A 25030-nucleotide genomic window follows, 5' to 3' on the forward strand; every position below is an offset into this window, starting at 1 on the left:
ATGATTCTATTCCCACCAGAAAAGCCCACAAATAAACAAGCTCCCTCCGCACAGACGATTCTCTCTGGTCTCCTCCTCCCCACCCTCCTCCAGGTGTTTACACTGAGAATTCTAGGGCACTTTAACATTACTATGTTCTTAAACAGAAACCAGCACTTCCTCTGAGGTAATGTCTGTCAGGCCCTAGGCTAATAAAGACCTTAGGCTGGCTACAATCCCAGCACTTTGTGAGTAGGGGGTGGGGGGATCACTTGAGCTCAGGAGTTTGAGACCAGCCTGGGCAACACAGTGAGATCTCGTCTCTACTAAAAAAAATTAGCTGGCTGTGGTGGCATGTGCCTGTAGTCCCAGCTACGTGGGAGGTGGAGATGGGAGGATCGCTTGAGCACAAGAGGTTGGGGCTGTAGTGAGCTGTTATTCACACTATTGCATTCTAGCCTGGGCAACGCAGCCAGACTCTGTCTAAAAAAAACAAAACAAAAGAGAGAGAGATGTAATTGTTTTAAATCCTCACAACTGCCAGGTCAGGTCAGGACTCTTTAGGTCCATTTATAGATAAGGAAACAAACCCATAGAGGGGACGTCCTTAGCACAGTGCCAGGCTACATGAGTATTTATGGAATAAACAGCTGTAGCATCTTCTTCAGTCTTCTCAACTATGCAAGCAGAGAGGGTCACTAGCTCTGTTTTATAGAGGCAGAGGAAGAGGCTCAGAAAGCAGCACACATGGCAGAGCTGGGACACAAATCCAGGTTACCTGACACCACAGTGTGGACTTTAATCACCTGTCTTTCCCAGAATCGCTGTCACCTCCCCCCTGTAGTCATAATAAAGGCTTTCATTGCACTCACTACATGCCAGGAACTGTTCTAGACAGAGAGGGGGCTATGGAATCCTCTCCACAGCTCTCAGAAGCAGGCCCCATTATCCACATTCTACAGGTGAAAAAGATGAGGCTCAGAGCGATTTACAGATGGCTTCAGGCTCCAAGCTCCAAATTCCCTAGCAATGATTGGACATCGAGGCCCTTATCTGCTTACCCTGCCAGGTAGGCCACATGGCCTGTGCCAGGGTCACAGGTTAGGCCACTGCTGTTCTGGGCTGTGATGCCAAGCACCTTCTCGAGTGACACCTGTAAAGAAAAAGCCCAAGTCAGAGGCACCCGCCCCAGCTGGCACCACATGGTGCAGCTGCCTTGGCCACCCATTCAGATCCTGCTGCATTTAACACCCACTCACTGAGCTTCTGTGACCATGCCATCCACCAGCAGCTAACACTTGTTCTCTCAACATTCCTTTGACAAATACGACGCTAGGTGAAGAGCACAGAGTGGTGAGGAAGAGACAAATCCCTGCCCTCGTGGGGCTCATATCCTACTGGTGATGGGTATGTAGGACATAGAAAAGCAGAACAAATATGTGAAATAGATGCCAAGTAATGACGGGTGCAAGAGAGAAGAAAGCAGATAAGGAGGTCAGGAGTGCAGGGGAAGGGGGAGAATGCCGTGGTGAGAAGGTGACCTGTGAATAAGCTTCTAAGTATTTTTTTTTTTTGAGATGGAGTTTATTTGTTTTTTGAGATGGAGTCTTGCTCTGTCACCAGGCTGGAGTCCGTGGTGAGATCTTGGCTCACTGCAACCTCCACCTTCCGGGTTCAAGCGATTCTCCTGCCTCAGCCTCCTGAGTAGCTAGGATTACAGGCGCACGCCACCATGCCCAGCTAATTTTTGTTTTAGTAGAGATGGGGTTTCACCATGTTGGCCAGGCTGGCCTCGAACTCCTGACCTTAGGTGATCCACTCACCTCAGCCTCCCAAAGTGCTAGGATTATAGGCAAGAGCCACTGTTCCTGGCCTCTTAGTACTTTTATATGTATAAAAGACTTGAATCCCCACAACAAGCCAAGAAGAAGGCACTATTATCACCCCTGTTTTACAGGTAAGAAGTCTGATGCCCAAGATCCTACATCTGCAAATGGCAATGTTGATATAGAAACCCAGGGAGTCTGGCTCCAAAGTCAGCACTTCGGGCTGTACAGGAGACACACAATAGTGACCAAAGGTAGACAGTTTCCCCACATCAGATTCATAGTCCAGAAATTTGAGAGATTTGAACAAGTAAAAAAACACATGAACAGTAATATTTAAAATTTAAACAAGGCTGGGTGTGGTGGCTCAGTCAGGAGTTTGAGACCATCCTGGCCAAAATGTCAAAACCCTGTCTCTACTAAAAATACAAAAAAATTAGTCAGGTGTGGTGGCCCATGCCTATAATTCCAGGTACTCAGGAGGCTGAGGCAGGAAGATCGCTTGAACCCAGGAGGCGGAGGTTTCAGTGAGCTGAGATGACACCACTGCACTCCAGCCTGGGCGACAGAGTGAGACTCTGTCAAAAAAAAAAAAAAAAAAAAAAGAAGGCCGGGTGCGGTGGCTCAAGCCTGTAATCTCAGCACTTTGGGAGGCCGAGACGGGTGGATCACGAGGTCAGGAGATCGAGACCATCCTGGCTAACACAGTGAAACCCCGTCTCTACTAAAAAATACAAAAAACTAGCCGGGTGAGGTGGCGCGCACCTGCAGTCCCAGCTACTTGGGAGGCTGAGGCAGGAGAATCGCTCGAACCCGGGAGGTGGAGCTTGCAGTGAGCTGAGATCTAGCCACTGCACTCCAGTCTGGGTGACAGAACAAGACTCCGTCTCAAAAAAAAAGAAAAAGAAAAAGAAAAAAAAAAGGAAACAAATAGATGAGGAAACAGAGGCCAAGAGGGGTTACCCATCTAGGAAGGGGTAGCGCCAGGATTCCAACATAAACAACCAAGCCATGGCACTCATGTTGTCTTATCTGTCGATCAGCATTACTGGGCATTGGTATGAATGGTCACTTTTAGACTAGTTCTTTGCAAGACAGATCAACTCTGTACTGCCAAACAAGAAAAATAAATAAATATTACCCCAAATACACAGTCATAGTATCAATATTAGCCAAAGGCCGGGCGCGGTGGCTCAAGCCTGTAATCCCAGCACTTTAGGAGGCCGAGACGGGCGGATCACGAGGTCAGGAGATCGAGACCATCCTGGCTAACACAGTGAAACCCCGTCTCTACTAAAAACACAAAAAACTAGCCGGGCGAGGTGGCGGGCGCCTGTAGTCCCCGCTACTCGGGAGGCTGAGGCAGGAGAATGGCGTAAACCCGGGAGGCGGAGCTTGCAGTGAGCTGAGATCCGGCCACTGCATTCCAGCCCGGGCGACAGAGCAAGACTCCGTCTCAAAAAAAAAAAAAAAAAAAAATTAGCCAACATGAGTAGAGTACTTGCCATGTGCCAGTGTTGTTCTGAGTGCCTAGGATATGTGACCTCATTTAATCCTCACAAATACCCTATGAAAGATTTCTACATCATTCTCATTTTACAGATAAGAAAACTGAGGCACAGATAAGTTCATAACTTGGCGGGGCACAGTGGCTCACTCCTGTAATCCTAGTACTTTGGGAGACTGAGGCAGGCAGATCGTTTGAGCTCAGGAGTTCAAGACCAGCCTGGCCAACACGGCGAGACCCTGTCTGTACCAAAAAACAAAACAAAACAAAATTAGTCAGGTATGGTGGCATGCACCTGTAGTCCCAGCTACTCAGGAGACTTGAGGTAGGAAGATCACCTGAGCCCATAGAGGCTGAGACTGCAGTGAGTCGAGATCACCCCACTGCACTACAGCCTGGATGACAGAGTAAGACCCCATCTCAAAAAAAAAAAAAAAAAAAGAAAAAGAAAAAGCAAAGTTCATAAACTGCCAGGAAGAACAGGACTAAAGTTTAAGCTCAGGCTGCCTGAGTCCAACCATACCAGTCTGTTCTCTTAGCCACCTTGCTATAATGCCTCTCTGAATTTGATATTGTTATATGTAGTTTAATAGCTCAAAAGGCACTTTCAGGAACATATAAGATAAAGGCTATGACGTATAGGGTGCTGGGTGAGAGATGAAGGTGGGTGTCTGCTTTAGAATGGGGTTCAAGAAGGCCTTTCAAGATAACGACATTCAGGCTGAGACTTGAAGGATGGGAAGGAGCCAGCCAGGTAGATTGCAGCAAAAATCCCAGGCTAAGGAGGCAGAAAAGAATATGGAGCCTCAGGAAAACCAAAAGCAGGCCAGTGTAACTGAACGTTGGTGACAGGGAGGACATGGGAGGTATAGCCAGAGCCCTATAGCCAGGAGTGGGCAGTATAATCACAGTGCAGGAGAAAGTCATGGGGCAGGAACAAGCTCCACCAGCAGCTACCAGGTATCCTCCCTTTATCTGGACTCTGTGCCAAGAAGATTACAAGTAAAATTTCATTTCTCTCCAATGCAATAGTATAATTTTTTTTTTTTTTTGAGATAGTCTTACTCTGTCGCCCAGGCTGGAGTGCAGTGGTGTGACCTCAGCTCACTGCAACCTCCGCCTCCTGGGTTCAAGGGATTTCTCCCGCCTCAGCCTCCTGAGTAGCTGGGATTAAAGGTGCGCGCTAGCACGCTCGGCTAATTTTTGTACTTTTTGTAAAGACGGGGTTTCACCATGTTGGCCAGGCTGGTCTTGAATTGATCTCAGGTGAACAGCCCACCTTGGCATCCCAAAGTGCTGGGATTACAGGCGTGAGCCACCGTGCCCTACCAATACTATGGTTCTTATCATCTCCATTTTATAAAAACAGATTTTGTGCCTACAGAGCTGGAAAACAATTTTTTTTAATTGCCGCTGTGCTAATGGAATTCCTTCTACCTACTGTGAAATCATTTCCTTCTGTGTTTCTGTCTCAGAATTTAGGGAACTGTTCTGTGCGCCCTCCTCCCCAGGCAGCACTGCGGAGATTTTATAAATAACTTCTTACGTCTCTGTCATAGTTTTGAATGACAATATGGATTAAGAATCCCCACCTTGGTGAGGAAAAAGGATAGAGACCGCAGAAGGTGAGAGAAGGCGAGGTAGAAGCGAGGAAGAGTTGGGGCAGGTAACACTCTGGACTAAACTCTCGAAGGGACCTTAATGACCCAGCGGGGGCCAGGGCAGTGAGGCTGCAGTGAGCTATGATCGTGACGTCTAAAGGCGATAGAACAGGGGTTAAAGTATAGGAGGACTAGGCTGTGATTTGCAGAAGCAAAATGCATTCCCCAGTGGTGGGAACCTGGGAGGAACCCAGGAATTACTCCAACGCTGAGGGTGGAGCCGGGAATGCACCGAGGAGAGGGAAAGTGGGAGGGGCCATGGCTAAAGGGGCGGAACTTAGGGGACGAAGCCAGGCAGGGAACAGCCTGAGGGGACTGGCCAGGGACTGATAGTCGGGGCCACAGTTCTCAGGACGGGACTAGGGGAAACCCAGGAGGCCTGGAACTGGGGTAGACATGACGAGCAGCTTCTCACCCGGTTCTGCACCGTCTCCTCGGAGGCCGTCGAGAGTCGCGTCCGCCGCCGGAGGCAGAGCGGTGGGGAGGACTGACCCCTCCGCGCCGGAACTCCCGTCATGACAGAGGGCAGCTTCTCCCCTGCATCGTTCCGCGCACAGCCTCCAGACCCTACGGCCGCCATCGTCACGCCGGAGCCGGGCGACCGTTACATCCCTTAACCGCCGCCGCCGCCGCCACCGCCACCGCCACGACCCACTGAAACAGCGAACAGCCGCGGGAAAGCCGGCGCCGCCGCCTATTGGACGCCACAGGCCCGGCCTGGCCAACCGCAGGGCTGCCGGGCGGCGCTTAGGGCCAATGGGAGCGAAGAGGCGGAGCGAGTGCCTGGCGGGGCGGCTAGTGTACTGGACGCCTGATCAAGAGTCGTGGGGTCTTTCATCCAGACTCCGTTTTCATTATTCGCTGAAACATACAGGTTTTAACTTTTACGAGGCTAAGGCCCCAGCTGCCTCACCTCGGTTTTTGCCGCCACCCAGAGGAACTATATGCGCTCCGACGGTCGCCCGGATATAGGCGTAGGGTGGAGCCGTAAGAGATTGACTGGCCAGTTGAATTGGTTGGCGCAGGCTCAGAAACGACGTGATGCCGCCCCTCTCCCCAACACGTGATGAAAGTCGGGGTGGAGAAGGGCAGGCTTTGCGCAGGCGCACACTTCTCGCTATAGCCAATTCGCTACGTGACGAGGGCGTGACTGTGGCACTGGAGGGGCGCCTAGTAGGCAGGCGCTCTCAGCGCTCTCCCCGGCACGTGACGAGTCTCCACGGACGTCATGTGAGGCAGGCGGCGAGCGCGCGGGCGGGGCGGGGTTCGGCGGCGCTCCACGAGAACCAAAGTGCAGCTGCTGACCCGGCAAAACTCAACGGGGCTGGACAGCCATGCCTAAGTACTGCAGGGCGCCGAACTGCTCCAACACTGCGGGCAGCTTGGGCGCAGACAACCGCCCCGTGAGCTTCTACAAGTGAGCGCAGCGCGGGGCGGGGCTTGAGGGAGGCGGGACCCTGGGAGGGGCGGGGCCCGAGCTTTAGTGAAGCTGTGCGGGCCTTCTGGTCTCGCTTGAGGGTGTTAGGAAGTGGGGTTAAACCGTGAGGAGATGGCCTTCCTGGCAGTGTCCACTGCACCTGCAAAGGTGCTGGCGTGGAAAACATCAGGAGTAGACGATTAACTACAGGTAGCGAACGAAGCGAGCCGAAGAGGGAAACGGATGTAAAAAGTGAAGTCGGTGCAGGCTCTGTAAGAGCCTACAGATGCCCACTTGCCCTCCCCACGCATTTGAGCCATCTGAAACTCAGAGCATCCGAAACTGAGCTTGTGATCGCGTCTCCCCCAAAACCTTCCAGTCTGTCCTTAGTAGTTCCCTGATTGCAGCCAGAGGGAGCCTGTGAACACCTGAGTCAGATCAACGCCCTCCTCTCCCAGATCCCTTCCCTGACTCCCACCTCACTGTAAAAAATAAAGTGAGGCTGGAGCAGGTAGAAAGCAGGCCTGCAAAGTCCTACAGAGCTGGTTCCCTGATACCAGTGTGACTTCATCTCTTTCCTCCTGCCCTTCACTCCAGTAACACTGGCCTACTTCATGTTCCTGTAGCATAGCAGGCATGTTACTGCCCTGGTATCTTTGCCTGTGCCATTCCCTCTGATTTCAAAGTTCTTGCCTTTATGACTACCACCCTATGGAAAACTGTAACTGACACCGAAACACACACACGGTTCTCTCTGTCTTCTGCTTTATTTTTCCCTTTAACACATCACTGTCTGCATATCGCATTTTTGATGTATGCATTCCTTATCTCCACTCCTTATCCCCACTAGAATGTCACCTCAATCAAGCCAGAGGTTTTGTCTTTCTCTGTCTTTCTTGTTTCCTCTTGTTTGTGTCTCCAACCTCTAGAACAGTGCCTGGCACATAGTAGGTGCTTAGTAAAGATCTGTTGGGTGGATTTGATGAATGCATTTCAGATGGGCTCTCCAGGAAAGCCAGCAGTCCATGTCTCATGGATCCTTTGAGGGACCCTGGTATAGGGCCAGAGGGATTCGGGGGAACTTTAAGCCTGTATATGACTCTGGCAAGTGTTGATTAATTCAGCAACTTTTTGAGTATTTCTTGGAGAAGCAAGTAAGCCCCTGCTGGACACAAAGAACCCTGACAGATCTTGTTTCTGCCATGACAGAGCTCATGGATAGGTGAGGGTCAAACATTGAGGAATTGAGTACGTGACCTGGGAGTTACCCATAATCCTTCCTTTTCATCCACCGCTAGTCCATTAACCTGCCCTTTGGCTCTACCCTCAAGACATGTCTCCATCCTGCAACAACCACAACAAAATCTCTAACACCTTGACAAGACAGTTATAAACACAAATGAGAAAGTCCCAAATAAATCATTAAGAAATAAGGAAAGATAGGCTGGGTGTGGTGGCTCACACCTGTAATCCCAGCACTTTGGGAAGTCGAGGCAGGAGGATTGCTTGAGCCCAGCAATTCGAGACCAGCCTGGGCAACATGGCAAAACCCCATCTCTACAAAATGTAAAAATTAGCCGGACATGGTGGTGCATGCCTGTAGTTCCAGCTACATGGGACATTGAGGTAGAGAATCACTGGAGCCCAGGAGGCCAAGGCTGTAGTGAGCTGTGATCACGCCGCTGTACTCTAGCCTTGGCAACTGTGTGAGACCTTGTCTCAAAATAAATAAATAAGAAATAAGGAAAACACATTCCCAGACTACTTCTCATTACATCCACTGTCGTCACATAGTCCAGGCTGCCATCATCCTTTTTTTTTTTTTTTTTTTTGAGACAGGGTCTTGCTCTGCCACCCAGGCTGGAGTGCAGTGATATGATCTCGGCTCACTGCAACCTCTGCCTCCCAGGTTCAAGCGATTCTCCTATCTTAGCCTCCCGAGTAGCTGGGACCACAGGTGCACACCACCACACCCAGCCAATTCTTTGTACTTTTAGTAGAGGTGGAGTTTCACCATGTTGGCCAGGTGGGTCTCGAACTCCTGACCACAGGTGATCCACCCACCTTGGCCTCCCAAAGTACTGGGATTACAGGCATGAGCAACCATGCCCAGCCCCTGTTTCCACTCTTACCTCACTCATAACAACAACAATAGTTACTTAGAGAGTATTCACCTTATGCCAGGCACTGGTCTAAGTGCTTTGTAGGTAATAATAATGGGGAATGATGACGACTGTATACAGCAGCCAGATGACTGTATGAAAATCAATTCATGTCTTCATTGGCACCCAATAGTGACTAACCCATTTACACCTCAGGGCCTACCCCTGAGTCAGTCATGCAGAAGCCACTCAGTTAAGAGTTAGATGAAAAGCAGTTTCCAAAAGAGGCTTAGGAGAGGGCCTGGATGCCAGATGAGAGATAAGATGAGACACGTTGAGGGAAGTGGCTGCCAGGAAATAACTTGAAATCCTGCTTGGCAGCCAAAGGGAGCACTCATTAGTTCACTCTCTGTCTCTCTCTTTTTTGAAACATGATCTTGCTTTGTCACCCAGACTGGAATACGGTGGTACGATCATGGCTCACTGCAGCTTCAACCTCCCAGGCTCAAGCAGTCCTCTCATCTCAGCCTCCTTTGTTTTGTTTTTTCTTCATGTTTCATTTTATTTTTATGCTAGTCAAGCATGGTTGTGTGGGGAGACAATGTTAATCAGCTTAGCAATAACCCACAACACTCAGACCAGCTCCATTTCAGCCTCCTGAGTAGCTGGGACTATAGGCATGCGCCACCATGCCTGGCTAGCTTTCATTAGCTCTGTCTTAGGCCTTTTCAGGGACAGTGGCAATGGGGTCATCTCTTATGGGGGACCTATCATTTAGAATTATATCTGCTTGGTAGTAACAAAGTCCTGCAATAAGAGTTGATTAAACAAATTATGGGGTCTATAGGAATCAGTGTGGTTAAGTTATGCTGCACGAGCAAACTTCTCAAATCTCAGTGGCTTACTACAACAAAGGTGTTGTTTTGTTGTTGTTTTGTTGTTGTTTTTTTAAGAAGGGATCTCTATCACCTGGGCTAGAGTGCAGCACCATCATGGTTCACTGCAGCCTCAAACTCCTGGGCTCAAGCAGTCCTCCCGCCTCAGCCTCCTGAGTAGCTGGGACTACAGGCAGACACCACCTTGTCAGGCAAATTTCTCTAATTTTTGTAGAAGTGAAGTCCCACTGAGCTGGGCGCGGTGGCTCATGCCTGTAATCCCAGCACTTTGGAAAGCCGAGGCGAGTGGATCACCTGAGGTCAGGAGTTCGAGACCAGCCTGGCCAACATGGTGAAACCCCATTTCTACTAAAAATACAAAAATTAGCCAGGTATGGTGGCACGCGCCTGTAATCCCAGCTACTCAGGAGGCTGAGATGGGAGAATCGCGTGAACTTGGGAGGAGGAGGTTGCAGTGAGCCAAGATCGTGGCAGTGAGCCAAGATCATGCCACTGCACTCCAGGCTGGGTGACAGAGCAACTCCGTCTCAAAAAAAAAAAAAAAAAAAGCCCCGTTTCTACTAAAAATACAAAAAATTAGCCGAGTGTGGTGGTAGGTGCCTGTAATCCCAGCTACTCGGGAGGCTGAGGCAGGAGAATTGCTTGAACCTGGGAGGCAGAGGTTGCAGTGAGCCGAGATCGTGCCATTGCACTCCAGCCTAGGCAACAAGTGCGAAACTCCGTCTCGAAAAAAAAAATGAAGTCTCACTGTGTTGCCCAGTCTGGAACTCCAGGGCTCAATCAGTCCTCCTGCTTTGGTCTCCCAGAGTGCTGGGATTACAGGCATGAATCACTACACCTGGCCCAAAGGTGTTTTTCTTGCTCACGCTATGTCCTTTGCAGGTCATTTGTGGTCCTACTCTACAGTATCTTAATTGGGGTCTCAGGCTGAAGAAACTGTCCCTATTTGGAATACTGCTGTTCTTGCGGGAGGAGGAAAAGAGAAAGTGGGGTGAATCATCCGGTGGCTCTTGGTCAATTTTATATTTAGAAGAGGCCCATATCACTTTCACTGGCATTCTTTGACTGGAGCAAGTATATAGCAAGCCTCAAGTCAATGGAGTGGGCATGTGAAATCCTCATGTGGAGGGAGGCAGCAGATATTCTGAACAGTAATACAGTCTATTACAGGGTTTATTTTCCCTCATATAGACCAAGTACAGAGGTTGGCAAACCAGCACTGGAATAGTAGTTCCACAGTCATCAGAAATGAGGGTCCTATCTCTCTTTCTCTCTTTCTTTCTTTCTTTTTTTTTTGAAAGTCTCATTCTATCACCCAAGCTAGAATGCAGTGGCACGGTCTCAGCTCACTGCAACTTCCACATCCCGGGTTTGAGGGATTCTCATGCCTCAGCCACCCAAGTAGCTGGAATTACAGAATTACAAGTGCGTGCCACCATACCCAGCTAATTTTTGCATTTTTAGTAGAGACAGGGTTTTGCCATGTTGACCAGGCTGGTCTCAAACACCTGACCTCAAATGATCCTCCCACCTTGGCCTCCAAAGTGTTGGAATTACAGGTGTGAGCTACCATGCCTGGCCTCTTTCTGCTCTGTCATCCTTAGCCTGTGGCTTCCATTCAAGGTGGCTGCCAGTGCCCCAGCCACCATTGCTACCATTCCTTATAGGAGGAAAAGGGAAGGGAGAAAGAGCAAAAAGCGTTCAGGTCTAAACTGAATCAACTCCCTTTATAAGGCCTTCCAGAAACCCCATTCAATGGCACCTTTTCATCACTGGTCACCCCCAACTGGAAAAGAGGCTGGGAATTGTGGTCTTTTAGCTGGGCATTTAATCAGCCTGAATAAATTTTGAGTTACGTTAGTAAGAAAGAAAAAAAGGACTTCTAGCAGTATATGCCACCCCATGCTCTGGACAAGATGACCAGCAAGACTAAAATAGTTTATACAAAGGGGAACATGGGGGTATAGCTCAGTGGTAGAGCATTTGACTGCATTGAAAGGGGAACATTTGCTGTCTGCTTAAGGTAGTTTTTTAGAAAGCAATATTGCCCATTATAAATGCTGCTATCCAGAGGAACAAGAGAAAGACCAATTAAGGAGATGTTTCTTAGGATATTGACTTTCTTCCTTTCCTCTTTGAGCTACTGAATCCCGTTGATCGTCCCTTCCGTTTAAGGCACCATCCCAGCGGTCCCAAACAACACTAAAGCATTCATTGGCCAGAAGGTAGTCACATGGCCCCACCCAGCTGCAAAGGATCCTGGGAAATGTAGTCTTTTAGCAGGACACATGGCCTCAAAGAAAGTTGGAGTTATGTTAGTAAGGAAATGGCAGAGAGTAGATATGAGTAGTCCATTGGCAGATTCTGCCTGGGAGATGGTGGCAATAAGAATGGGGAATGCTGTTGCAATAGATCTCGTGTTTGTGTCCAGGAAGAATGGGGCCACTGAGAACATTGGGATCTTAGATGACTGCAACAGCCAGACTCCCTGGCTGTGTGCCCTGGGGTTCTCTCTGGGTGCCAGTGCTCTTCTCTGAGTCAGCCTTTCTGTGCTCTTTCGCCAGCTGCCTGCCCCCTCCACCTCCATCTGCCTTTGTCTGAGAAGTCTTGGCTCTCCCCATCTCCGTTCATCACATCCACCTCCTCCCCACTGGTAGCCTCTTTAGTTTCTTGTGTGTCCTTCCTATGTGTATTAGTCTGTTCTCACACTACTATAAACAACTATCTGAGACTGGGTAATTCATAAAGGAAAGAGGTTTAATGGACTCACCATTCTGAATAGCTGGGGAGGCCTCAGGAAACTTACAGTCATGGTGGAAGGCAAAGGGGAAGCAAACATCTTACATGGGGGCAGGAGAGAAAGAGAGCAAGAGGGGAACTGCCACTTTTAAACCATCAGATCTCATGAGAACTCACTCAGTATCATGGGAACAGCATGGGGGAAACATCCCCCGTGACCAGTCACCTCCCATCATGTCCCTCCCTTGACATGGGGATTACAGTTCAAGATGAGATTTGGATGGGGACACAGAGCCAAACCACATCACCATGGTTTCTTTATACGAATACCAGCAAATGTGAAAGACATTCTTATTTCCTTTTTTACTACACTAATAGTTTCCCATGCTGCTTGTTACAAACTTGGTGGCTTAAAACAAGACAAATTATTTTCTAACAGTTCTGGAGGCCAGGAGTCCAAATCAGCTTTCCTGGGCCAAAACCAAGGTATCGGCAGGGCTGTACTCCACCGGAGGTTCTGGGGGAGAGTCTCTTCTTTGCCTGTTCCAGTTCCTGGTGGCTGCAGGCAGTCCTTGGCTTATGGCCACATCTCTCCAGGCTCTGCCTCCATGGTTGCATTGCCCTCTCTTCTTTTCTGTGGTAATATCTTCTCCTCCCTCTTATGAGGATACTTGTGGCATTTAGGGCCAACCCGGATGACCCAGGATAACCTCCTCATCTCAAGATCCTTAACTTAGTCACATCTTTTGTCATATAAGGTAATATTCGGGCCTGGCATGGTGGTTCATGCCTGTAATTTCAGCACGTTGGGAGGCCAAGGTGGGAGGATTGCTTGAGCCCAGGAATTTGAGACCAGCCTGGGCAACAAGGCAAAACCCCATCTCTAAAAAATATATAGAAATTAGCCGGGCACGTGGCACATGCCTGTAGTCCCAGCTACTTGGGAGACTGAGGTGGGAGGATTGCCTGATCCTGGGGAGTTTGATGCCGCAGGAACCGAGATCACGCCACTGCACTCCAACCTGGGTGACAGAGCAAAACCCTGTCTCTAAATAAATAAATAAAGTGATAAAGTAATAGTCACAGTTTCCAGGAATTAGGACATGGATAGCTTTTGGGGGCTACCACAATGACTAAAAGCTGAGATAGTCTATTTAGAACTTTCTTTTTTTTCACATAATATGTGCCTGACAATAGTATGTCAGTTCACAGAGTGCCTCTACATTCTGTTTTATAGCTGCATCGTATTCTTTTGTGTGGATGTGCCTATGTTTGTTTACCCTATCTCCTGTAGGAATTTTGTCCCTGATCTCTAGTACTCATTAGTCTTTCTTTTCAACAAAGAAAGAGCAGGGGTGGAGTGCAGTGGCTCCTGCCTATAATCGCAGCACTTTAGGAGGCCAAGGTGGGAGGATCACTTCAGGCCAGGAGTTCGAGACCAGTCTGGACAACACAGTGAGACCTCTCTCTATCTAAAAAGAATTTTTAAATTAGCCAGGTGTGGTGGCACATGCCTATGGTCCCAGGTACTCGGGAGGCTGAAGTGGGAGGATCACTTGGGCCTAGCAGTTCAGGGATACAGTGAGCTGTGATCATGCCACTGCACTTTAGCTTGGGCAACAGAGCAAGACCCTGTCTCAAAAAAAAAAGAAAGGAAGGAAAGGAAGGAAGGAAGGAAAGGAAAGGGAAGGGAAGGGAAGGGAAGGAAAGGGAAGGGAAGGGAAGGAGAGGGAAGGGGAGGGGAGGGAAGGGAAGGGAAGGGGAAGGGAGGGAGAGGGGAGGGGGAGGGGAGGGGGAGGGGAGAGAAGAAGGGTAGGGCCTCAGGCTCATAGCCCTCAGTAGGTAATGACGTCTGATGTTTTTATGGTTGGCTTTTGTTTATGGAATTGATACTGATTTTCCATTTTCAATTGTGGTGTAAAGTTTCTCTTTTAAGTATCTTTGTTTAATACTTAAAATAGGTTAGTTTTAAGAAAAGCATGAAATCAGTAATATCACAGATATGGAAAACATTGTGAAGATGGGATGTGCATGAGATGTGTCTTAGTTATCTAATGCTATATAACAAACGATCCCCAAATTTAGCAGCTTGAAATAAACATTTATAGTCTCACAGTTTCTGGCAGCTGCTAAGGACAAACTGGCCAGCACTTGATCATGTGGCCACCCCTGGCTGCAAATAAGACTGGAAAAGGAGGTCTTTATTATGGGTAGCCTTGAGCCCAGGTCTAAATAGAGAGTGTGTTAACATCTAAGACGGCAAGAGCAGATGCTGGGAACAAGTGGCACCAGGAAACCGGAGAAGTGGGGCATCTTTAGAGGGTCCCTCATCAGATAATCCCCACCCACAACCACTGAGAAAGCTTATTTTTTAAAACTTAAAACAATTTTTTTTTTTTTTTTTTTTTTTTTTTTGAGATGGAGTCTTGCTCTGTCGCCCAGGTTGGAGTGCAGTGGTGTGATCTCGGCTCACTGCAACCTCCACCTCCCAGGTTCAAGTAATTCTCCTGCCTCAGCCTCCCAAATAGCTGGGATTACAGGGACACTCCACTAGGCCTGGCTAATTTTTGTAATTTTAGTAGAGACGGGGGTTTCACCATGTTGGCCAGGCTGGTCTTGAACTTGAATTCAAAATCACTTGAGGTCTGACCACAAGTGATCTGCCTACCTCGGCCTCCCAAAGTGCTGGGATTACAGGCATGAGCCACTGTGTCTGGCCTACTAAAATTATTTTTAATTGTGGCAAAATACACATAAAATCTACCATCTTGATCATTTTTAAGTGTACAATTCACTAATGTTAAGTATATTCACACTGTTATATAACCAATCTCCAGAACTTTTTCCTCTCCTAAAACACTCTATCCCCATTGGACAATTCCCTCTTTCCCTCTCCACCAAGCTTTTGGCAACCACCATTCCATTGTCTGCCTCTAGGAATTTGACTGTTCTGCCTCATATAAGTGGAATCGTCAGTATTTGACTGGCTTTTTTCACTTACCCTAATGGCCCTTAGAATTCATCTGTGTTGTTGCATGTGTCAGATCAAAACTAAATAAAATTCCAGGCCGGGTGCAGTGGCTCACACCTGTAATCCCAGCACTTTGGGAGGCCGAGGCGGGTGGATCACCTAAGGACCCGAGTTCCAGACCACCCTGGCCAACATGATGAAACCCTGTCTCTACTAAAAATACAAGAATAGCCAGGTACGGTGGCAGGCGCCTGTAATCCCAGCTACTCTGGAGGCTGAGGCAGGAGAGTCGCTTGAACCCAGGGGGCGGAGGTTGCAGCGGCAAGATCACGCCACTGCATTCCATCCTGGGTGACAGAGTGAGATTCCATCGCCAAAATAAATAAATGAATAAATAAATAAGCAAGCCAGCTGGGCATGGTGGCGGGAGCCTGTAATCCCAGCTACCCAGGAGGCTGAGGCAGGAGAATCACTTGAACCCAGGAGGCAGAGGTTGCAGTGTGCCAGTGTTGCGCCGTGGCACTCCAGCCTGGGTGACAGAGTGAGACTCCATCTCCAAAAAAAAAAAGACTAAATGAAATTCCATTGTATGTATATGCAACATTTTTCTTATCCATGTATCTGTTGATAGACACTTCCACCTTTTGGCTCTTGTGATTTATGCTGCTATGTTTCTGTCCGTCTGTTTGTTTGTTTGTTTTTGAGACAGCGTGTCACTCTTTTGCCCAGGCTACAGGGCTGTAATGTGATCATGGCTCACTGTAGCCTTAACCTCCTGGGCTCAAGCATTCCTCCCACCTCAGCTTCCTGAGTAGCTGGGCCTGTAGGCACACGCCACCACATCTGGCTAATTTTTGTATTTTTTGTAGAGACAAGATTTCACCTGTTGTCCAGGCTGGTTTCGAACACCTGGACTCGAGCGATCCGCCTGCCTCAGCCTCCCAAAGTGCTGGGATTAAAGGCATGAGCCACCACGCGAGGCCTGATTTATGTTGCTACGAACGCAGGTGTGCAAATATCTCTCTGGGACCCTGTTTTCAGTTCTTTCAGGTATATAAGCAGAAGTGGATTGCTGCGTCATATGGTAATTCTATTTTTCAATGTTTGAGGAACTGCCATATTGTTTTCCACAGTGGCAGCACCATTTTGCATTCCCAGCAGTGTACCAGAGTTGCAGCAGTTTCTCAACATCCTGACATACACTTTTCTTCTCCTCCTCTTCCTTCCCCTCCTGCCCCCTCCCCCTTCCCCTCCTCCTCCATCTCCCAGGCTGGAAGGCGGTAGTATGATCATAGTTCACAGCAGCATTCAAACTCCAGAGCTTAAGCAGTCCTCCCACATTGCCTCCTAAGTAGATAGGACTATAGATGCACATCGCCACACCCAGCTAATTTAAAAAATATTTTTTTGTAGAGACAAGGTCTTGCTACATTGCCCAGGATGGTCTTGGACTACTGCCTTCAGGAGTTCCTCCCGCCTCAGCCTCCCAAAGTGCTGGGATTACAGCCATGAGCCACCATGCCCGGCCTCTTTGTTGTTGTTGTTCAGTAGGAGCTGTTCTGGTGTTTGTCAGATGATATTTCATCAGGGTTCTGATACTGCATTTTCCTAATGATTAGTGATGTCAAGTATCTTTTCATGTGCTTATTGGCCATTTGTATGTCTTTGGAGAAATGTCTGTTCAAGTCCTTTGCCCATTTTTGAATCAGGTTATTTGTGTTTTATTGTTGTTGTTGAGTTGTTTAAAGACTTGTTAGTGGGTGTTTTCAAGCATACGCAAAAGTAGAGCCCTCAGGATCCATCACTGTGTCACTAGTTATCAACACTTTGCCAATCTTCTTTACTGCCCTGCCCGCACCTCTAAGTTTTTGTCCTGTCCTATTTTAAAGTAAATCCCAGACATCAGATCTTTGATCCATAATTATTTCAGACTGATTTTCTAACAGAAGACTGTTTCAGAAGTATAAACCAATACAGTTATCACACCTAGCAAAATGAATTTTTTTTTTTTTTTTTTTTTGAGACAGGGTCTGGCTCTGTCACCCAGGCTGGAGTATGGTGGTGCAATCTCAACTTACTGCAACCTCTGCCTCCCAGGCTCAGGTGACCCTCCTACTTTAGCCTCCCGAGTAGCTAGGACCACAGGCATATACTACCATACATGGCTAATTTTTTTTTTTTTTGTAGAGTCAAGGTCTCCCTATGTTGCCCAGGCTGGTCTCGAACTCCTGGGCTCAAGCGATCCTCCTACCTCGTCATCCTCCCAAAATGCTGGGATTACAGGCATAAACCGCCATGCCCGACTGGTTTCTTATAATTATCTTATACTCAGTTCATGTTCAGTTTTCCCCAGTTGTCTTAAAATGTCTTTTTACTGAATTGTTTGTTGTAGGCGAGGTCCACATCCTGCTTTTGTGCTGATGTTTCTTAAATCTCTCTTAATCCAGAAACCCTACACCCCCATGTTATACGTTTGTAGGAGAAACGTTTTCACTTGGCTGCACGAACTCCCACATCGTAAATGTCTGATTTTATAAACTGCTCCAACAAGTTGATGTGGAAGAACAAATTGGGAGTGGAGGGGCGGGGCTGTGGGCAGGTAGAACAGGAAGGAGGCTAGAAGGAGGGGCAGTGGAGGGGGCAGAGGTGGGCTGATGTTGGGTGTTTAAAAGGTGGAGCTTTCAAATTAATAATAATAATAATAAAAAAGGCCAGGCATGGTGGCTCATGCCTATAATCCCAGCACTTTGGGAGGCCAAGGTGGGTGGATCACCTGAGGTCAGGAGTTCGAGACCAGCCTGGCCAACATGATGCAACCTTGTCTCTACTAAAAATACAAAAATTAACCGGGTGTGGTGGCATGCGCCTGTAGTCCCAGCTACTCAGGAGGCTGAGGCAGAAGAATCGCTTGAACCCAGGTGGCGGACGTTGTAGTGAGCCAAGATTGTGCCATTGCACTCCAGCCTGGGTGACAAGTGCAAAACCCCGTCTCACAAAATAATATTACTAAAAGACGAAGCTGAAGAAAGGGTTGTAGTTGTGTGTATGAGATAGAGAAAGCCTGGGCACAAGACTGGTCTACTTCCTGGCCCTAGGGAGGCATAGGCTTGGAGCCCAGAGACCTCTAGGGTAGGTATCCTCTGGGAGGGATGAGTCTGAACCTTGTAACACTGACCCAGCCCCCCAACCACCCATGCAGGTTCCCACTGAAGGATGGTCCCCGGCTGCAGGCCTGGCTGCGGCACATGGGCCGTGAGCACTGGGTGCCCAGCTGCCACCAGCACTTGTGCAGTGAGCACTTCACGCCCTCCTGCTTCCAGTGGCGCTGGGGTGTGCGCTACCTGCGGCCTGATGCAGTGCCCTCCATCTTCTCCCAGGCACCACCTGCCAAGGTGAGCACCAGGAGGTCGTGCTGCTGGAATCCGACCCCCAGACTTCCCCTCCTAAGGGAAGTCCCTCCTTGAGTCTGACCTTTGGCCCTCCCCTCCTGACGACACTTCCTCCCTGAGGTCTGGCCTTACCTAGGCAAGTCCCCCTTGGAAACAGACCCTCAATCCTTTTCCTCCTGAGTTGAAGTCTGGCCGTGGCACCCCTGCACCCTGTGCCTTATCTTCCAGAGTCAGCAGAGGACCCGACGCACCCAGAAGCCGGTCTCGCCACCACCTCCCCTGCAGGAGAAAACACCTCTGCCCCAGGGCCCTGCCATCCCAGTCTCTGACCCAGTGCGCCTAGTGGTGCTGGACCCCACATCGGGGAGCACCGGGACTGCGGCCACCATGCTCCTGACCCCCCTGGCCCCTGCGGCCACTCCTGAGGGGTCACAACCTGAAGTCCCTGCCCAACAGGCCCAGACTGGGCTGGGCTCAGTGCTGGGAGCACTGCAACGCCGGGTGCGGAGGCTGCAGCGGTGCCAGGAGCAGCACCAGGCGCAGCTGCAGGCGCTGGAACGGCTGGCACAGCAGCTGCATGGGGAGAGCCTGCTGGCACGGGCGTGCCGGGGTCTGCAGTGCCTGGTGAGTGGCACCCCAGCCTGGCAGTCCCATCCATGGGTGCTGGCCTGGCCTGCAGTGTGTTTTCATTTTGTCTAGGATCACCTATTCAAAAATCAGAACATTCACCCGTGTTTCCAAATTTCTGGCTTGCCCAGGCTCAGTGGCTCACGCCTGTCATCCCAACACTTTGGGAGGCCAAGGCAGGAGGATTGCTGGAGGCCAGGAGTTTGAGACCAGCCTGGACAACATAGCAAGACACTGTGTCTACAGAAAATTAAAACAAATTTCTAGGTTTTCTTGAGAAACAAAATTAACCTGGCAATGCCAAGCAACTATTGGTTGGAGCTGAGTAATGATTGCTCCATTTACTAATACTAAATACTTAATATTTGAGAAGCTCTTACTGTCTGCCAGACACAGAGTTATAACATAGTGAGTTGAAAACTCACTGTGATCCTTTGAGCTGGAGCTACAAGGTTGTTTTTCTTTTCTTTTCTATTCTTTTTTTTTTTTTTTTTTTTTTTTTTTTTTGAGACGGAGTCTCGTTCTGTTGCTCAGGCTGGAATGCAGTGGCAGTGGTGTGATCTCTGCTCACTGCAAGCTCCGCCTCCCAGGTTCAAGCAATACTCCTGCCTTAGCCTCACAAGTAGCTGGGACTACAGGTGCCCGTCACCACACCCAGCTAATTTTTTGTATTTTTGTTACAGACGGAGTTTCACCATGTTAGCCAGAATGGTCTCGACGTCCTCACCTCGTGATCCACCTGCCTTGGCATCCCAAAATGCTGGGATTACAGGCATGAGCCACCGTGCCTGACCGCTACAAGGTTAATTTTTTAAAAATTCAGTGGCTAACGTCTATAATCCTAGCACTTTGGGAGGCCAAGGTGGGCAGATCGCTTGAACCTAGGAGTTCAAGACCAGCCTAGACAACATGGTGAGACTGTATCTCACTGAAACACAAAAATTAACGTGGTGGGCACCTGTGGTCCCAGCTACTTGGGAGCCTGAGGCAGGAAGATCCCTTGAGCCCAGGAGGCAGAGACTGCAGTGAGCCAAGATCGCACCACTGCACTCTAGCCCGGGTAACCAAGCAAGACCTTGTCTCAGAAAACAAACAAAAAAAACAAAAAAAAAACCGCAACCAAACAAAAAACTCACTATAGTCTGGGTGCGGTGGCTTGTGCCCGTAATCCCAGCACTTTGGGAGGCCAAGGCAGGCAGATTGCTTGAGTTCAGGAGTTTGAGACCAGCCTGGGTGACATAGAGAAACCCTGTCTCTAATAAAAATACAAAAATTAGTTGGGCATGGTGGCGTGTGCCTGTAATCCCAGCTACTCGGGAGGCTGAGGGAGGAGAATTGCTTGAACCTGGGAGGCAGAGGTTGCAGTGAGCCAAGACTGTGCCATTGCACTCCAGCATGGGCGACAAGAGCAAGACTCCGTCTCAAAAACCAAACAAACAAAAACCTCATTATAATCTTAATACTGCTGTTGTCTCCATCTTCCAGATGAAAAAATGGAGGCACAGAGCGGTCCAGTAGTGCACCCACAGTCAGGCAGCCAATAAATTTCAGGGCCAGGATTCAAACCCAGGTGTTTGGCTGCAGAAGAGGCCTGTGAGAGCTTCCTGCCTGGCCCCTATAGAGCTGGAGTTTGCAATCTCTGTAATAGTGTCCTCCGGGCCCTATTTAATCCCTTTTGCCTCTATATTTTACTGCTGGGTGTGTGTGTGTGTGTGTGTGTGTGTGTGTAGGGGAGGAAGTTGAGGAAGGGTATTATGTCTGTGTGTGGGGGCAGGAGGGAGGAAGTTGAGGAAGGGTGTTACATCTCTGAAAATCACAGTTTGACCAAGGCTTTCTCCTGTCTAAAACCCCAGGGCCAAACTTGAGGTCCCCAGCCTAGCCTCCATGGCTTTCAGAGCCCTGCCTGGATGAGAGAGGTGCCCACACAGAGCTCTGAATGCTAGACTCACTGAAAGGGCTCAGGAAGGAACCCCCACAGTACCTCTGGAGTGTCAGATTTTTTTTTTTTTTTTTTTTTTTTTTTTTTTTTTTTGAGACGGAGTCTCACTCTGTTGCCCAGGCTGGGGTGGAGTGGCGCGATCTCGGCTCACTGCAACCTCTGCCTCTCTGGTTCAAGCAATTCTCCTGTCTCAGCCTCCCAGGCAACTGGGATTACAGGCATGTGCCACCAGGTCCAGCTAAGTTTTGTATCTTTAGTAGAGATGGGGTTTTGCCATGTTGGCCAGGCTGGTCTTGAGCTCCTGACTTTAGGTAATCAGCCCACCTTGGGCTCCTATAGTGCTGGGATTACAGGCATGAGCCACCACGCCCAGCCAGGAGTCTCAGACTGATAGTCAGTGGTTTGGACATGACCCACAGATACACTTTGTTTGGCCTCCACAGTGCTTTAAAATAATTTCTAATGGCCGGGTGCAGTAGCTCACGCCTGTAATCCCAGCACTTTGGGAGGCTGAGGCAGGTAGATCACTTGAGCCCAGGAGACTGGGCAACATGGTGAAACCCTGTCTCTATAAGAAATACAAAAAATTAGCCAAGTGTTGCACCTATAGTTCTAGCTATTCGAGAGGCTGAAGTGGGAGTATTGCTTGAGCCCAGAAGGTCAAGGCTTCAATGAGCTGTGATTGTGCTACTGCACTCCAGCTTGGGTGACACTGTGAGACTCTGTCTCAAAAAAAAAAAAAAAAGTCTGGTCTTTCCCGAAGGCTCTGCAGATCTAGCAGCACTGGGCTTGGATTCTCAGGTGATAGCAGTCGGCTGGAGCTCAGTGTAGCTGCTTCTGGGGGCTTGAAGTTTGAGACTGTGGCCTGGGGCACAGAGGGACAGTGGGGCAGGGACAGAGCTCAGACTCAGGCCTGGGGCTCTTTGTGGAGCCTGCCAGAGCCCCTGAGCTGACTGCCTCTCTCTGCCTCCTCTCCCATCATTCCAATCTCTGTCTCCTACTCATCTATCCCTACCTTACAATCTCCTCCCTCTCCAACATTCATTGTCTTTCTCCCCATCATCTCTGTCCCCTACCTGTTTCCCCACCTCCTTATGTCTCTCTTTGCGTATTTTCTGTCTCCCCCACATCTCTGTGTGTACGTCTGTCTGCCTGCACATCTCTTTTCTCTACATGTGTCTGTGTCTGTCCCCCCGCATTTCTCTTCCCATTTCCCCACCCTTCTTTCCTTTCCCATGAATGTCTCTCTGGCCCTCACATCTGCTTTCCTGTCTCCTCATATCTCTGCCCACATCTCTCTCTCTTTCCTGACGCGCCCCACTCCCACCTTTGCCTCCCTGTTCCTCACCGTATCTGTCTGTCTCTCCCACAACTTGCTCCGTAATGTTCCCATCTCTACCACTTCTTTGAATTAGACAACGGCCCAGACCCTTGGACCTGAGGAATCCCAAACCTTCACCATCATCTGTGGAGGGCCTGACATAGCAGTGTTCCTTGCCCAGGGCCCTGCACCTGCCACAGTGGATGCCGAGCCGGAGCTCCTGGACACTCGAACCCCCAGTGCATAAGGATCAAGACAGACAATGTTGAGGGACAGAAGATAGAAGATGGAGGAGGAAAGACATTACACATGGGCTTGGCCCCAGCCCCACCACCCACGCCTGGGTAGTAGCAGTGCCTCCCTCAAGGACCTGGGTTCTAGCACCCCACTCCTAGGGATCTCTTGAACCTTAGGGGTGACCTAGGGCCAAGTCTGTCATCAGCCCCCAATCCCCTGGGTACCAGGCTTCTGTCACCCCCAGCTCAGATCTTTGCAAATCAGTACGACAACCTCAGAGCAGAGCAAGGGTTGTTTGTTTGGGAGAATCATACCTGGTTCTTAGGAGCCCCATGCTTTTTGCCAAGCCTGGTACTGAGTTGACGATACCATGGTGAACACATCTGGGAAAATCCCTGCTCTCATGGTGCTCATTCTACTTGAGTAGACAATGAACTAGTGAACAAATAAACGAGAACACTGCAAACGCGAGTGATGAGTGCTATAAAGACAACAAAAATTCGGTTTGGGCTTGTGGGAGGGCCCTCTAAGGCCATGTTTTAGCAGAAACCTGGGTAATGAGAAGGGGCTGGCCTGGAGGGTTACAGGCTCAGGTTCCAGAGGATGAACAACCCCTGCAGAGAGGGCCTCCCGTCTGGGAGGCAGTGTTGCTATGGAGAAAACCATAGTAGGGAAGGGAGATGTAGCAGGATGAGCCGCAGACAAAACTCAGACACCGAATTAAAGAAGAAAGTCGTTTATTCGGCCGGGAAAGTCAGCAGATTCGCGTCTTAAAAGCCGAGCTCCCCGAGAAATAAATTCTTGGCCTTTTTAAAAGCTTACAACTTTAAGGGGTCCATGTGAAAGGGTCGTGATAAATCGAGCAAGCGTGGGAAACGTGACTGGGGGCTACATGCATCAGCTAACAACAAAAAGTTTTACAATGCTTTTTTCATACAGTGTCTGGAATTTACAGATAAAACAAGCAGTTTAGGTCAGGGGTTGATGTTACTATTACTTTTTTTTAACTCCTAGGGCCAGATGGTGGTGCCAAGGTTGTCTGGCTATTTATCTTACTTTTGGTTTTTTTCCAACTTTTTGCTTTCTCTTTTTCCTCCTGTCTTGTGAACTAGGCAAGGTGGGGGGAGGAGGGCAGCAGGAGTAGTAGTGGTCTCCTTCCTTAGATGAAGGGGTGCAGTTTTAGAGCAGAGAAGGCGAAAAGATCCTAAAACAGGGCAGAGAGGGAGCCATGTAGGGATTTGGAGGAAGAGCATTCTAGGCATCACAAAGAGCCAGTGCAGGCCAGGCACTGTGGCTCACACCTGTAATCCCAGCACTTTGGGAAGCTGAGGCAGGCAGATCACCTGAGGTCAGGAGTTCGAGACCATCCTGGCCAACATGGTGAAACCCCGTCTCTACTAAAAATATAAAAATTAGCTGGGTGTGGTGGTACAGGCATGTAATCCCAGCTACTCAGGAGGCTGAGGCAGGAAAATCGCTTGAACCCGGAAGACAGATGTTGCAGTGAGCAGAGATCATGGCACTGCACTCCAGCCTGGGGAACAGAGTGAGACTCCATCTAAAATAAATAAATAAATAAATAATTTAAGAAACAAAGCAGAGCCAGTGCAATGGTCCTGGGGTGGGGAGGAGCAAGGAGGCCACTGTGGCTGGGGTGGAGTGAACAAAAGAGGGTGAGAGGAGGTGAGTGCAGAGATGATAGGGCGGGTTTATATAGGGCCTTGTGGGCTGTGACTGAGAGCCTTGGCTTCTACATGGAGTGAGGTGCAGCAGGCAGATCCCTCTGAGGGAAGGAGGGCTCCAAAACGACAGGTGTTCATGGGTCACTGTGGCTGCATGTTGGAGGAGGACGGGGACAGCAGGTAAGAGGTTGCTGCCATAGTGTCGGTGGCAGATGATGAAGGATGGACCAGGGTGAGGGCCCAAGGTAGTGGTGGGGAGAGTGAGATTCTGGAAATCTTTTGGAGATGGAGCTACTGGGCCTGTGCATTAGAAGGATGAGGTGTTCAAGGCTGTCACCCAGCCCCATCCAGGCTGGGATGATTTGAGGCAGAGCAGGCTACAGCTCCAGGTGGGAAGCCAAGCCATGACAATGGAGCCAGGACCCTGGGCTGGCTTCAGGAGGCCTCCGTAGGGTAGATACAGGTTCCAAGAGAGTTGGAGGGGTTGTTCAGCAGGTCTGTTTCCCAGACACTGCTACAGGCATGTAGCATGGTGATTAAGAAAGCTGGGCACAGGCCGGGCGCGGTGGCTCAAGCCTGTAATCCCAGCACTTTGGGAGGCCGAGACGGGCGGATCACGAGGTCAGGAGATCGAGACCATCCTGGCGAACACGGTGAAACCCCGTCTCAACTAAAAAATACAAAAAACTAGCTGGGCGAGGTGGCGGGCGCCTGTAGTCCCAGCTACTCGGGAGGCT

At 49.4% G+C, this 25030-nt stretch overlaps 2 protein-coding genes across 8 annotated transcripts in view; one reads left to right on the forward strand and one right to left on the reverse strand.

Annotated features, from left to right (window-relative positions):
• WDR62 (WD repeat domain 62) overlaps window positions 1-5652 on the reverse strand; it is a 51976-nt gene extending 46324 nt beyond the window's left edge. For all 4 annotated transcript variants that reach the window (XR_005238298.2, XM_037991583.2, XM_073016614.1 and 1 more), the window contains exons 1-2: window positions 5389-5652; window positions 1041-1132 (exon numbers count right to left, since the gene is read on the reverse strand). Coding sequence is in view for 3 of the 4 variants with exons in the window: in XM_037991583.2 (XP_037847511.2) it covers window positions 1041-1132; window positions 5389-5553 (257 nt within the window). In the remaining variant the exon portion in view is untranslated. The remainder of the gene's footprint in view (window positions 1-1040; window positions 1133-5388) is intronic.
• Window positions 5653-5964: 312 nt separating this feature from the next.
• Window positions 5965-23082, forward strand: THAP8 (THAP domain containing 8). 4 transcript variants are annotated; one of them, XM_037991585.2, is made up of 5 exons: window positions 5965-6390; window positions 15968-16105; window positions 18298-18490; window positions 18716-19111; window positions 22469-23082. In XM_037991585.2, the coding sequence occupies exons 1-5, from the start codon at window positions 6308-6310 to the stop codon at window positions 22619-22621; spliced, it is 963 nt and encodes a 320-aa protein (XP_037847513.2). In that variant the 5' UTR covers window positions 5965-6307; the 3' UTR covers window positions 22622-23082. The 4 variants fall into 4 exon arrangements, with proteins under 4 accessions (XP_037847513.2, XP_037847514.2, XP_007994656.3 ...); XM_037991586.2 differs by having other exon boundaries at window positions 22556-23082; XM_007996465.3 differs by lacking the exon at window positions 15968-16105.
• The last annotated feature ends 1948 nt before the right edge of the window (window positions 23083-25030 follow it).

Source organism: Chlorocebus sabaeus, chromosome 6 (genome assembly GCF_047675955.1).
Source record: "Chlorocebus sabaeus isolate Y175 chromosome 6, mChlSab1.0.hap1, whole genome shotgun sequence".
Lineage (NCBI taxonomy): Eukaryota > Metazoa > Chordata > Mammalia > Primates > Cercopithecidae > Chlorocebus > Chlorocebus sabaeus.

Bases quoted from the DNA above. Each gene is read 5' to 3' on its own strand.
- THAP8 (XM_037991585.2), top strand. From the start codon at position 6,308: ATGCCTAAGTACTGCAGGGCGCCGAACTGCTCCAACACTGCGGGCAGC. The intron at 16,106-18,297 runs GTGTGCAAATAT...CCACCCATGCAG, and splicing joins TTATGTTGCTACGAACGCAG to GTTCCCACTGAAGGATGGTC. The intron at 18,491-18,715 runs GTGAGCACCAGG...CTTATCTTCCAG, and splicing joins CCCAGGCACCACCTGCCAAG to AGTCAGCAGAGGACCCGACG.